At 40.7% G+C, this 13066-nt stretch overlaps 1 protein-coding gene across 2 annotated transcripts in view; it reads left to right on the top strand.

Moving 5' to 3' along the window:
• The window catches only part of Trpm7 (transient receptor potential cation channel subfamily M member 7), a 90787-nt gene extending 83808 nt beyond the window's left edge, over positions 1-6979 (top strand). For both annotated transcript variants that reach the window (XM_036183387.1, XM_036183386.1), the window contains exons 34-39: positions 418-701; positions 790-872; positions 1000-1205; positions 3292-3343; positions 3441-3547; positions 5556-6979. In XM_036183387.1, the coding sequence (XP_036039280.1) occupies positions 418-701; positions 790-872; positions 1000-1205; positions 3292-3343; positions 3441-3547; positions 5556-5686 (863 nt within the window). In that variant the 3' untranslated portion in view covers positions 5687-6979. The remainder of the gene's footprint in view (positions 1-417; positions 702-789; positions 873-999; positions 1206-3291; positions 3344-3440; positions 3548-5555) is intronic.
• The last annotated feature ends 6087 nt before the right edge of the window (positions 6980-13066 follow it).

Genomic DNA, 13066 nt, shown 5'->3' with positions numbered 1-13066 from the left:
TGGTGTGTGCACATGGAGACCAGAGGAAAATGTTGGGTGTTATACTCTGTTACTCCTGGCCTTATTTCTGTGAAACAGGATCTCATTGTACCTGGAACTAGGCTGGCAGCTCACGGAGCCAGATTTCTAAGTAGCACTGGGGTTCCAGGTGCCCATGTGCTGGCCTTTTACATGGGTTCTAGAGGTTTGCACTCAAGGCCTCCCTCATGATTGCCCCACCAATGTTTTATCCAGTGAGCATTGAGCCATCCCCTCTCAAGGAAGTGTATTTTTGTTTCCTGTTATTTATCACTTTTTATAAAATTGCAACTTTGGTTTTATCTTCTAATCCTTGCTTAATATTAACCATAGATACTTACAAATACTTATTTTACTTTGTTGTTATATTTTAATCTTAAACTCTGTCTGTTCTTGCAGGTGAGCCTGTCACGGTGTATCGTCTGGAGGAGAGTTCTCCCAGTATACTGAATAATAGCATGTCTTCTTGGTCTCAGCTAGGCCTCTGTGCCAAAATCGAGTTTTTAAGTAAAGAGGAGATGGGAGGAGGTTTACGAAGAGCAGTCAAAGTGCAGTGCACCTGGTCAGAGCATGACATCCTGAAATCGGGGCATCTTTATATCATCAAATCTTTCCTTCCTGAGGTGGTTAATACATGGTCAAGTATTTACAAAGAAGACACTGTTCTGCATCTTTGTCTTAGAGTGAGTATTAATGAACACCTGACTGAAAGAATAAACCAAATGAAATCCTAGTTTAAGTACTAATCAAGGGATTTCTCCTCCTCTGTAGGAGATACAACAACAGAGAGCAGCGCAGAAGCTCACATTTGCCTTTAATCAGATGAAACCCAAGTCCATACCATACTCTCCCAGGTGAGATTTGGTGAAGACTTAGTATTATTATTTAGATAGCAGTCTTTTTGGCACTCATTATTGATGTTGAGTATTTATTATTAGAATCTGACTAACAAACTGGTGACGTTTGTGACTTTTCCACAAGGTTCCTTGAGGTTTTCCTACTGTACTGCCATTCAGCAGGGCAGTGGTTTGCTGTAGAAGAATGCATGACTGGAGAATTTAGAAAATACAACAATAATAATGGTGATGAGATTATTCCAACAAACACTCTGGAAGAGATCATGCTAGCCTTTAGCCACTGGACCTATGAATATACCAGAGGGGAGTTACTGGTTCTTGACTTACAAGGTAAAATCTATTACTGATTGAATTACTATTACTATTACTATTGAATTACTAAGGTGAAATTGTGTGGTAGGTTCTCACCTATTTCTGTATTACACATGATATACAGAAATCTGATCAATTAAAATCTTAGGTTGATAAGAAGTGTAAAATAAGTCACAACCACAGCAGTCTAGTCCTTGGGGGGTGTTGTTTGTTTGTTTGTTTGTTTTTGAGACCGAGTTTCTCTGTGAAACAGTCCTGACTGTCCTGGAACTCACTTGGTAGCCCAGGCTGGCCTCATGCTCACAGAGATCCACCTGCCTCTGCTTCCCGAGTGCTGGGATTAAAGGCATGCGCCGCCACCACCGCTGTCATTGGGGTTTTAAATCTGGTTGTCTTTCCTTTTACTAAGGTGGTGTTTTACTTTGCATCCCAAGCTGGCCTAATACTTGTGATTTTCTGGTCTGAGTCTCCTGAGTGCTGGAACTAAAGGGATGTTTCACTACACCCAGCCTGATTATCTTAATTGTTCTTGTGAACTCTTACTGCTATACTCTAAGGTGTCCAGCCTTTAGTATTTCCTATCCTAGGTATAAAAAAAAAATTCTGCCAGGTGGTGGTGGCACACCCCTTCACTTTAATCTCAGCACTTAGGAGGAGGCAGAGGCAATTGGATCTCTGTGAGTTCAAGGCCAGCCTGGTCTATAGACCAAGTTCCAGGATAGCCAGGGCTGTTATACAGAGAAACCCTGTCTCAAAAAACAAAAAACCTCGATAATAGTTTAATTGGAATTAATATCTTAGGCCTCTTCACCACCTGAATTCACTCCCTGTTGGTGTGACTAACCCGGGCTTTCCTTTAGTAGGATGGTTTTAGGTTGTTGACTTCTTGCGTGGCAGCTGCTTTTACCAGGAGGAAAAGCTCAGACTTTCCCCTGCCCTGGTGGTTTGTTTTTTGGCAGACTCGCAGTGTATCCTTGTACTTACGTCCTTGTCTGACCTGGAGCTCACTGTGTAGACGGGGCTGGTCTACAGACTTAAACCCAAGAGGTCCACCTATCTGCCTTTGCTTTTTTCCCCTGTTATTTTGTTACTTGCTGTTGTGAAGTAGGCTCTCATTTATCCCAGGCTAACTGCTACTTCACTGTGTTCAAGAATGACTTCGAATTCGAATACAGATGTGTGCCACCTTCACTGTTTATTCAGTGCTGGGGCTTACAATCAGAGATTTGTGTATGCTGGGCAGACACTCTACCAGTTGAGCCTTAGTATCAAGTTTTAATTCTAGATTTTCCACTTGTGAAACTGGACCATTTTAATTGGGTTTCACTGTAATGGGTTTAAGTATTTGTGATTATTCAAATAAGATTCAACCAACTTTTTTTTTTTTTTTTTAAGCTGAGGATCGAACCCAGGGCCTTGCCCTTGCTAGGCGAGTGCTGTACCACTGAGCTAAATCCCCAACCCCCAACTTTTTAAAAATACCTTGGGGAAGGCTGAATGTAAAAATAAAAACCAAAACTTTTCTTAAATGTCAAATAAATGTTCTATAGGACTTTTAAAAAGCCTTCAAATAGCAGAGTACATTTTACTAGTGGAGGTGAGCCAGAGGCAGCTTGTACAGATGCTGGGAACCACCAAGAGCCTTTGTGTGTACTCTACGCTCTCCCACGAGCTCCTACCTCATCTCCATTTTGCCCATCCTGCTTCCTCTGAGTCTGACTAGTGACCCCACTTTGTTCTTCCCAGAGCTCTCTCTGTCCAGAAGTCCCTGATGCACCTCTTGCCTAGCTATTGGCCATTTAGCTTTTTATTAGACCAGTCACAGTGACATCTTTACACAATGTAATCAAGTATCTCTAATATCAACATTTGTGCCCACGTCACCCATTCTGAGATGTAATTTTAAGCATATCGCAGATATGGTGGAGTGCTAAAATATTAAGTAATTGTAAAATATCAAAAGAGAAAAGTACTACTTTGAATAATTTAACAATGTAATTAAGAATGATGCTATAAAATCTCTCCAAACCTTTTTATTTTGTAAACATAAATGTTTGTATCGATTGCATAATATATGTTGTCTTTTTCATGTACACACTTAAAGGTGTGGGTGAAAACTTGACTGACCCATCTGTGATAAAAGCTGAAGAAAAAAGGTAATAAGATTAACCACTTCATTGAGGTGTAATTTGCTGGTTTAAAACTCCACATTTCTACTTGAATAACTTCCCTTCTTTACTGCCAATTCTACAGATCCTGTGACATGGTTTTTGGCCCTGCCAATCTAGGAGAAGATGCAATAAAAAACTTCAGAGCCAAACATCACTGTAATTCTTGCTGTCGAAAGCTGAAACTTCCAGGTAAGAATGTTCTCAAAGAACAAGTAACCTCCTCCCCCTTTGAGAGTCCCACACAGTGGCTGTGGCCCACACTCCCCACTGCCTGCCCTTCTCCTTCTTCCCTCCTGCCTGTGTGTCCTCTTCCTTTTTTCTTTGAAGTTTGTTTGTGCTACCCAGATGTTCCTGGATGTGTCACCTCCTCTGGAGTATAGTTGACTCACCAGGGACTGTATTTTATTTATTTATTTTTGGAGTCAGGTTCTCACTTGTATGCTTTGCTGTCCTGGGAATTGCTATGTAGACCAAGGCTGGCCCTGAACTCATAGAGATCTGTCGGCCTCTGCTTCCCACCTAGCCACATCTGGCTGATTTTTTTTTTTTTTTTTTTTTTTTTAATGTGGGTTCTGAGATTAGAACTCGGGTACTCATGCTTATGTGGCAAGTATTTTACTGACTGAGCCATCTCTACAGCCCAGAAACAGCTTTTTTTGTTTGTTTGTTTTCTTTTTTCTTTTTTTTTTTAAGGAAACTGACTCTCTCAGATAGTTCCTTGACTGGGTAGACCTGGATAGTTACCTTCCCTCTCCTGTTGACATTAGTCTGCGTGGGGCTTGTACATATTGTTCAAACCCTCAAGTTCTTGCATGCAGCTGCCCTTTTGTATCTGACAGACACCATTTCCTTGTGTTCATCCTCCTCCTCTGGCTTTTAAAGTCTTAGCCCTTCTACAATGCATTGTATGTCTTTTGGTGTTTAGTTTGTGTGTGTGTGTGTATATGTGTGTGTGTGTGTGTGTCTGTGTGTGTCTGTGTGTGTATTCAAGATACCAACCCCTCTGTCAGATATATAATTGCTAAAGATAATTCCCATTCTGTAGGCTCTCTTCACTGGAATGATGATGTTTCATGCTGGACAGAAACTTTAATTTCATGAAGTCCTATTTATTAATTGTTGGTCTTATTGTTCTGCACTGCTGAGGTCCTGTTTAGAAAAATCCTGTCTGTGCCAGTGAATTCCAGCCTATTCCCAGTTCCATCCTATATCTGATTCAGGGCATCAGGTCTTCTGTTGAGCTCCTTGATCAGTTTGGAGTTGAGTTTTGTGCTGGATGAGTGAGAGGGATCAAATTTCATTCTTATACATGTAGCTATCAAGCGTGAAAGCACCATTTGTTGAATATGCTGTCTTCTCTCCAGTGAGTCTTGCTGCCCTCTTTGTCAAAATTAGGTGACTATAGGAGTGGGTCTGGTCTGTGCTGGTCCCATGATGTTTATATTACTATATAGCTTTGTAGTGTATCACTTGAAATCTGGAGGGTGACTTTTTTTTTTTTTTTTTTTTTTTTTTTTCATGATGATAAGGAGGAGGAGGAGGAGGAGGAGGAGGTTTTTCTCTCATTTATGTTTCCCTATGAAATTTAAGATTCTTTTTCAGGCTCGAGAGATGGCTCAGCAGTTAAAAGCACTGGCTGCTCTTCCAAAGGATCCAGGTTCAATTCCTGGCACCCACATGGCAGCTCACAACTGTCTGTAACTCCAGTTCTAGAGGACCTGGCATCCTCACACAGACATACATGCAAAACCCAAATATACATTTAAAAAATAAGTAAATAAATAAATCTTTAGGATTATTTTTCAATTTCTGTCAAGAACTGTGTTGGAATTTTGATGGAGATTACAGATTGGACCTATAGATAGCTTTTGTAGGATAGCCATTTTTGCAATCTTACCATAACAGTCCATGAGCGTGGGAGGTTTTCTGGTGTAAGACTTAGACCTCCTAAGCTTCACAAAAGCAGGGAAAGCAGGGCCTTTTTTATATTGTGTTCATTACTGTATTGTCACACTTAACGTGATTTACTGATTTGTGGTCCTCGTGTAATAATTGTATAGAAATGTATGCCTATTAAGTGTAGGATTAAAGGAAACAGATCTGACATAGTTAGAGGAAAATTGATAAAAATATTCTTAACTTTTCATTTGTAAATACACTGACTTTCCCCTCCCCCTTGCTGGGGTTGTGAATGTAGATCTGAAGAGGAATGACTATACGCCGGATAAGATTATATTTCCTCAGGAAGAGTCATCAGATTTGAATCTTCAGTCTGGAAATTCCACCAAAGAATCAGAAGCAACAAATTCTGTTCGTCTGATGTTATAGTACTGAATTATTGATTTCTGCCTACACTTCACAAAATGTGACTGTCATTTTTCCTTCAGGAGGGAATTGATGTTATAAAAATGTGTGTGCAAACTGAGCTTGCTGGCCCCACACATAGTTTTGAGGTTAATGTTCTCATTGAAAAGCGCCTTGATACAAATGCAACTGGGAAATGTTAACAGTGATAGAAAGTTAGTGCTTGGAGCTCGTGAAGGGCTCTTATGGCAGGGGATCTGAAACTTTGCTCCTGTCAAGGGTAGTGATTCCCTGTCACTCGGTGCAGTACTATTAACCAAAGTCAAGTGTCTCTGAATTGTATTGGCTGCTCATTTACAGCCATTCAGCTAAAGAAATGAAATCACACAGCATTTTGGTTAAATGGCAGAAGTCTTCCTCAGTTTGATGTGCTGCATGGTAATGATACTAGCTTTCAACTAGATTTGTGGCCACAGGAAAAAATGACTCCTTATTATTCTAGCTTCATGGGCATCTTAAAAAGCCTGCACTGAAAACCATGTGTCTTCCCTCTCGCCTTCCTTAGTGTTGAGTATCAAATCCAGGGCCTCATGAAGACCATTTTGTAAGAGGGATTTTATTTAAGAATCAACTTTAGATTCTGTTTATGGATACAGCCAGTTTCTTGTTAAACAAAGCCTGAATTGTGCAAAAGGGTTTTTTACATTATTTTATCAATGTTAAGTAAATGAAAGCCATGGTAAATGAGAACTAACTCACTGTTCAATGGGTGTTTCCTGTGAGGAAGGTTACAGTTGTAACAACCTGCAGTTGCATACATCTCCAAAGATTTACTGACTTAGTATATCCAATCAGAGTGTCGTGTGAGCTCTCACATTTAAAATTGTGTAGGAATGTGTCAATGTGAATTCTGTTTTTGGTACTTATTTAAGAAATCAGTTGTTGGATTATCCTTATACAGTATAAGGAGATCACAATCCAACTTTATGCCAATAAAATGTAACTTAATTGCCCAGATATTTTTGCATATTCAGCAACAAGAAAAGCTTATCAATTGTCTCAAGTTTTATGCTTTCTCTTTCTTTTCATTTGCTAGGTACTAATTTTAATTTTAATTTGGAAGGGAGCAGTGTAAAGCTTATTTGTATTCAATAGTGTATCTCATAGATACAGACAAGGCAAGCAGAGATAAGCTGTTTAAATAGTGTTTAATGTTGATGTGGAGAGAAAAAGTGTATTACTTAAAGATACTATACCATATACATTTTGTATATCATTAAATCTTTAAAAGAAATTAAATTTATTCTTGTTTACAGATGTTGAATGAGTTTACTCATTATGAAATGTGTGATTTTTTTCCAGTGTCAGTTTGTGTGGGTGTGTCAGTGTGTCCTGCCATGGATTGTGTGTAGTTAGGGGACAACTTCAGGGGTAGGTCTCTCCTTTCACCTTAAGAATAACTTTTTTTTTTTTTTTTTACATTTATCTGTTTTGGCTGGGTGATGTGTACATCTTATGTTGCACATGTGGAGGTCAGAGGACAACTTGCAGGAGTCAGTTCTTTCCTTCCACCATGTAGGTTCCAGGGATGAAACAATTGGGGTTCCAGCAATCATTACCTGCTACGGTCTTGCCAGCTGCCTCCGCCTTGTTTAGACAAGGCCTCTTGACTTTGAGCGTCGTGGACACAGGGCAGCTGGCCTTTATGTGTCCAGGGATTCCTCTGTCTTTTCCTTCCATCTCTCCGTAGTACACTCTGGGGTACAGGTGCACACTGCAGCTGGCTTTCACATGGATTCTGGGGATCTAACTTCAGAGCTTACAGGAGGCTCCTTCCACCTTGTGGGTCCCAGTGCTTAGTGGTAAGGTCACTGTGCTTAGTGGCAAGCACCCTTCCCCATTACACCATGTCTGTTATTGTACTTAACCCTATAAAGTCTGTTAGTCTATTTTGTAGGCGGAAGAAATCAAGGTTACTATAAATGTTTTTAGATTAGATGTGTTAGGATTCAAACCCAGGCATACTGGTTTTCCCATGCCTTTAAGCAGTATCCTGTACTGATTGTCAAACCCAATGACCATTGATGATTACTTTTTTGTTATTGTTTTTTGTTTTTCGAGACAGGGTTTCTCTGTGTAGTTTTGGTGCCTGTCCTGGAACTCACTCTTGTAGACCAGGCTGGCCTCGAACTCACAGAGATCTGCCTTGCTCTGCCTCCCGAGTGCTGGGATTAAAGGTGTGCACCACCACTGCCCGGCTATGGTTATTTTTAACTGTCAACTTTGACGCAGCTTAGAACCACCTGGGAAGAAAGTTCAGTTGAAGAAGTACCTAGCTCAGGCTGGCCTCTGCGTTTCTATGGGGACTGTCTTCATTGATGGGGAACTTCCACCCATTCCCTGCCCTGGGGCTCTGGACTGTGTAGACAGGGCTGCCCTTCTGCATGACTGTGGGTGTGGTGACTGGCTGGAGCTCCCCTGAAGTGCTGAACAGAGACATCTCATCACAGCAACAAAAGAAAATCTCTTCAGAGTGACCGTTTTCTGGACATTGCACTCAAACAGACCCATTATTCCTTTTCACTTGATTGTTGTTAACTCTGGAGAGTGAATTTATCTGGAAATGACATTTTTATCCCAAACAATTGTTGCCTTTGATTGTTGATGTTCTTTCTTTTCTTTTTCTTTTTTTTTTTTTTTTTTTTGAGCTGAGGATCGAACCCAGGGCCTTGTGCTTGCCAGGCAAGCGCTCTACCACTGAGCTGTATCCCCAACCCTAATGTTCTTAATTAGTAATCTATGTTTGAAAATAGCACTGATTTCGTTTTTCCCTTCTCATCTCATCCTGCTGAAGAGATTTAAACTGTCTTGCCAAATCAATTTTTTTTTCTTTTGGTTTTGTTTTTTGGAGACAACAGCGTTTCTCTGTGTAGCTCTGGCTGTCCTGGAACGCCCTCTGTGTAAACCAGGCTGGACTTAAACTCACTCACAAAACATTGCAGCTTGGGTGGAAAGGTATCCTGGCAGTCAGGAGCCAAGAAATACCACAAAGCCATTGTTCCCTATTCCAGGGAAAGGTGCCCAATGTAACAACTCTACGCCAGCAGGGGAGTTTCCCCAGTGAGGTTGTTACAGCTCTGCTCTGCTCTGGCGAAGTGTTACGGGAGGTTTCCCCAGCGAAAGTGTTAAGTCCTGTGTTGCTCCACTCTGCTCTGCTCCAGAAGTTGTTGCAGCTTGGCTCCCCTCCTACAAAAGTGTCACACCACACAACAAACCTCACTCAAGAGATTTGCTAGGGAAGAAAAACCCAGGAGGGTGGCTGCCTCTGCAATGAGAAACAGCAAACTGAACAGGGTCCAAGATCTTCGATGGGGTTTCTTTTGTGAGGGTGCCTTCTGCCATGGTGGTTTGGAATTGGTAGGTTTTTGTAGCCTGATTCTGGGGCAAGCTCCAGGCTTACTGGGATTTCATTTCCTGGTCCTAGGGTCATGTCAGGGTGTTTTTCTTTGGCCCTTTTCACCATACATAAAGATCTGAGCCTCTCCATGCTTGGCTTGATGGCTCAGTAATTAAAAGTATGTGCTGCTCTCCCAGAGGACCTGCTTCAGTTCCCAGTTCCCACATTGCAACTCAACCATCTGTAACTCTAGTCCCACAGGATCAGACACCCTCTTCTGACACCAAAGGCATCAGTGCATGAAAATTGTGCACCTGCACACTCAGGCAAGACAGTCCATAGACTCAAAATCTTAAAGTTTTTCCACAAAACCAATGATGTGGAATATGTTTGAATAGACAGTTAAGGCAAGAATTCCTGATAGTTGTTAATTGCTTATAAGTAATCATACTTGTAAAAAGCTGTTTATACTTGTAGACTTTTTCTCCCTATTTACTGAGACTATTTTCGCACAAGACATCCTGTGTTGGTAGGCCCCACATTATCTGTGAGCCTTTCCTTAGGGAGAATCCCAAGCTCAGAGGTGTTCCAGTTTTCTCTGATGCAATTTTTGTTTTCATGGGTGCTTGTTAAAGTGTGAGGGCAGAGATACTGTGTCAGTGTGTAGCACCCATCACGACAACATGGCCTTCATGCCCTTTTCCAGCCAACAGATAGCTAGCTCTCTTCCCTATGTCACATACTGCACACATGGTATATATGAGAAAGCATAATAGACATTAAGAGCATATATATCACCTGGGTGTGGTGGCACACACCTTTAATCATAGCACTGGGGAGGCAGAGGCAGGTAGATCTCACTATGTAGAGCAATGATACATTTATCTAATTATTCCTTACCAATAAAAAATCAGAAGTTAGATATCAAGGTCAGACCCTGAATGACCAGAGGAGTGGCAGACAAGTGACCAGTGACCTCAAACAGACTGACATCCTCTCTAAGCCCCGCCTTAACACTTCCAGTCTCTCTTTGTCCTCAGTCATTCAAAACTCTGATTAATTTTGGTGAGCTAGTGGCTAGCTCCACCCTCTGATTCAAAACAAACTTTATTGTCAGAATGATCAAAATATCACAACATTTCTCCCTTTTTGTCTAAATAAAAAAGCAAAGGTTTTAAATCTAACATAATAAAACTATATACAATAAGAATAATTATCAGGGGGGTTGGGGATTTAGCTCAGTGGTAGAGTGCTTGCCTAGCAAGCACAAGGCCTGGGGTTCAATCCTCAGCTCCAAAAAAAAAAAAAAAAAAAAAGAATAATTATCAGATAATACATTCACAATGTCCAGTTACATTTGGCAAATGCAGAGAAAATATTCCATTATTTATCCTATCTTGGTGAGACCAAAGTTTTGTACCTAATTTTCTTTCTAACCTGTTTTACCAACCCAAAACTATCCTTTTATATATCTTTAAACTTTATATACTTTATACTTTTTGTTTTGTTTTGTTTTTGTTTTTCGAGACAGGGTTTCTCTGTGTAGCTTTGCGCCTTTCCTGGAACTCACTTGGTAGCCCAGGCTGGCCTCAAACTCTCAGAGATCCACCTACCTCTGCCTCCCAAGTGTTGGGATTACAGGCGTGCGCCATCACAGCCTGGTAACTTTACATTTCTTTTGTGAGTTTCTTTTCTGAATTTGCTAACAAAAAAAACCCTATAACAATCTAGTCTTCAACTCCATCAGAGACCCAAGAAGGAAATAATATTACCTAGGAAGTGCAGAGCAAACAACTTCCAAAACTAAGAAATGACAGAAACAGCTGACTGACTGGACAATCACCCACAGTTTCTCTGTAATATTAGGGCATCCATCTTCTTCAGCCTACAGGACTAGAATATCTGACACATTTTTGTGAAGCAAGAATTTTGAAGGACTGTCTCACCTTGTCTTGGCAAAGTTCAGCAGTCACTATTGGGTCCTGCTTGTCCAATTTGGACATCATACTGTCAGCAGTCGAGGCAAGGGCAGTTTCTTGCCCAGTGGCTAACTTTTGCCACAAAGAAAGCAAACTCCATATGGACTTTCTTCAGTGCCCATCATATTCTCTGAAGTAGATTAGTGCTGCCAGGAGCAGACATGTCTCATTGTCATAAAAAAAAAAAAAAGCCTTATATTATTAAAATATCTTAAATGCCATATTCTGTAGATCTCTCAAGAAGACCACTTGTCTTTTTGACATTGAAAACATAGCTAACATGACTAGAAGTTTGATTGTAATAGGCCAACTACTAATCTGCATTTTTTTATTATCCTGAATAGTTTATAATAATAAATTTCAAGGACTAGAAATTTACATTGTTAAATGAGCTGCTTAGGTACAATATCTTAAACAAGAGTAGAAATGTATGCACAGTATGTTCTAACAAAAATAACCAAGTTTGTATCAGTATACAGAAATACTTTAAGAATAGAGACTTATACAGTATAACAAAAATAACCTTAAATTTGAATCAATATACAAAAATCCATACCAATGCAAAATATTTAAGATTAGTATTTGTTTTATAGTTTAAAAGCAGATTTAGAAGCCGGGCGGTGGTGGCGCACGCCTATAATCCCAATACTCGGGAGGCAGAGGCAGGTGGATCTCTGAGTTTGAGGCCAGCCTGGGTTACCAAGTGAGTTCCAGGAAAGGTGCAAATCTACACAGGGAAACCCTGTCTCAAAAAACCAAAAAATAAAAATAAAAATAAAAATAAAGTAGATTCAGTAATCTACCCTTTTATCCTACTATTTCTATATTCCTCCTTTTTCTTTTCAGAAAGGATCCCTGAATCTAATCTTTGTTCAGCTTTTTTCCTGACAATGACCAATAACAAGTTGTAATGGACCAACCTCCCTAAACAATGACAAATATCCATAACCCATTGAACAACCAAAAACCACCCACACAACCTCTTGGGAATGTGGGCTTCATATTCTTAAAATTACTTCCTGCTGTCTTGGGGTGACGGCATCTTTAGAGGAGCCTGAGAAAATTGGGGTAATGGTCAAGTCCTAGGAGAGCTAGCACTTGAACTCACAGATCCAAGATGCATACCAATCTCTTGAGACTTTTTTCCCCCCACAAATGAGTGTCATGGTATAGCTGCCTGTGTTAGGAAAAGTATGAGTATGAACACTTAGGAGACATGTAGATGTATAATGTGCATCGAAGTGTTTAACTCCATGTTCAAACACACACACACCCTTTTTAATGTGTATTGTGAGTGCCTACATGTATGAATGTGCACTGTGTGCATTCTGGATTCTGGTGGTGGAGGCCAAAAGAGTGTTGGATCCTCTGGGAGTACAGTTAGGCAGTTGTGAGCTACCTGACTCAGGTGCTGGGAACTGAACTCATCCTCCATAAGAGAGGGGCCAGCGCTCTTGACCACTGAGCCATCTCTCCAGCTCTCTGTGTTCAGTTTTACATATTTTTAGAATTCTTTTCTTTGTGTATGGCCTGCATGTGTCTGCGCACCCCTTGTGTGCCTGGTGCCTTTGGAGGCTGGAAGAGGAGCTGGCGTTACAGTTGCGAACAGCCGTGTGCATGCTGGGAATAGAACCCTGGTTCTCTGCAGGAACAGCCAGTGCTTTTAACCACTGAGCCATCTCTTCAGCCTTATATTATTTAAACATCTTAAATGCCATATTCTGTAGGTCTCTCAAGTTGTCTTTTTTATATTGTAAACATACCTGATTTCTTTGTAATGTTTACAAATGTGGATATGTGTTTGTGGAGGCAGCTCGGCTGGAAAGGTATCCTGGCAGTTGGGAGCCAAGGAATACCACAAAGTCACCAGTAAGAATAGCAGTGTTCCAGGGAAAGGTTTCCCAGTACAAGTGTAACATCTCTGCTCTGGCAAGGGAAGGTTTCCCCCCAATGAAGTTGTTACAGCTCTGCTCAGGCTAAAGTTGCTACTTCTGGGCTATGCTCCCACAAAAATGTCACACCACACAA

This window comes from Onychomys torridus, chromosome 4, assembly GCF_903995425.1.
Source record: "Onychomys torridus chromosome 4, mOncTor1.1, whole genome shotgun sequence".
NCBI classification, from domain to species: domain Eukaryota; kingdom Metazoa; phylum Chordata; class Mammalia; order Rodentia; family Cricetidae; genus Onychomys; species Onychomys torridus.
This window is presented reverse-complemented; position numbering and strand designations above follow the sequence as displayed.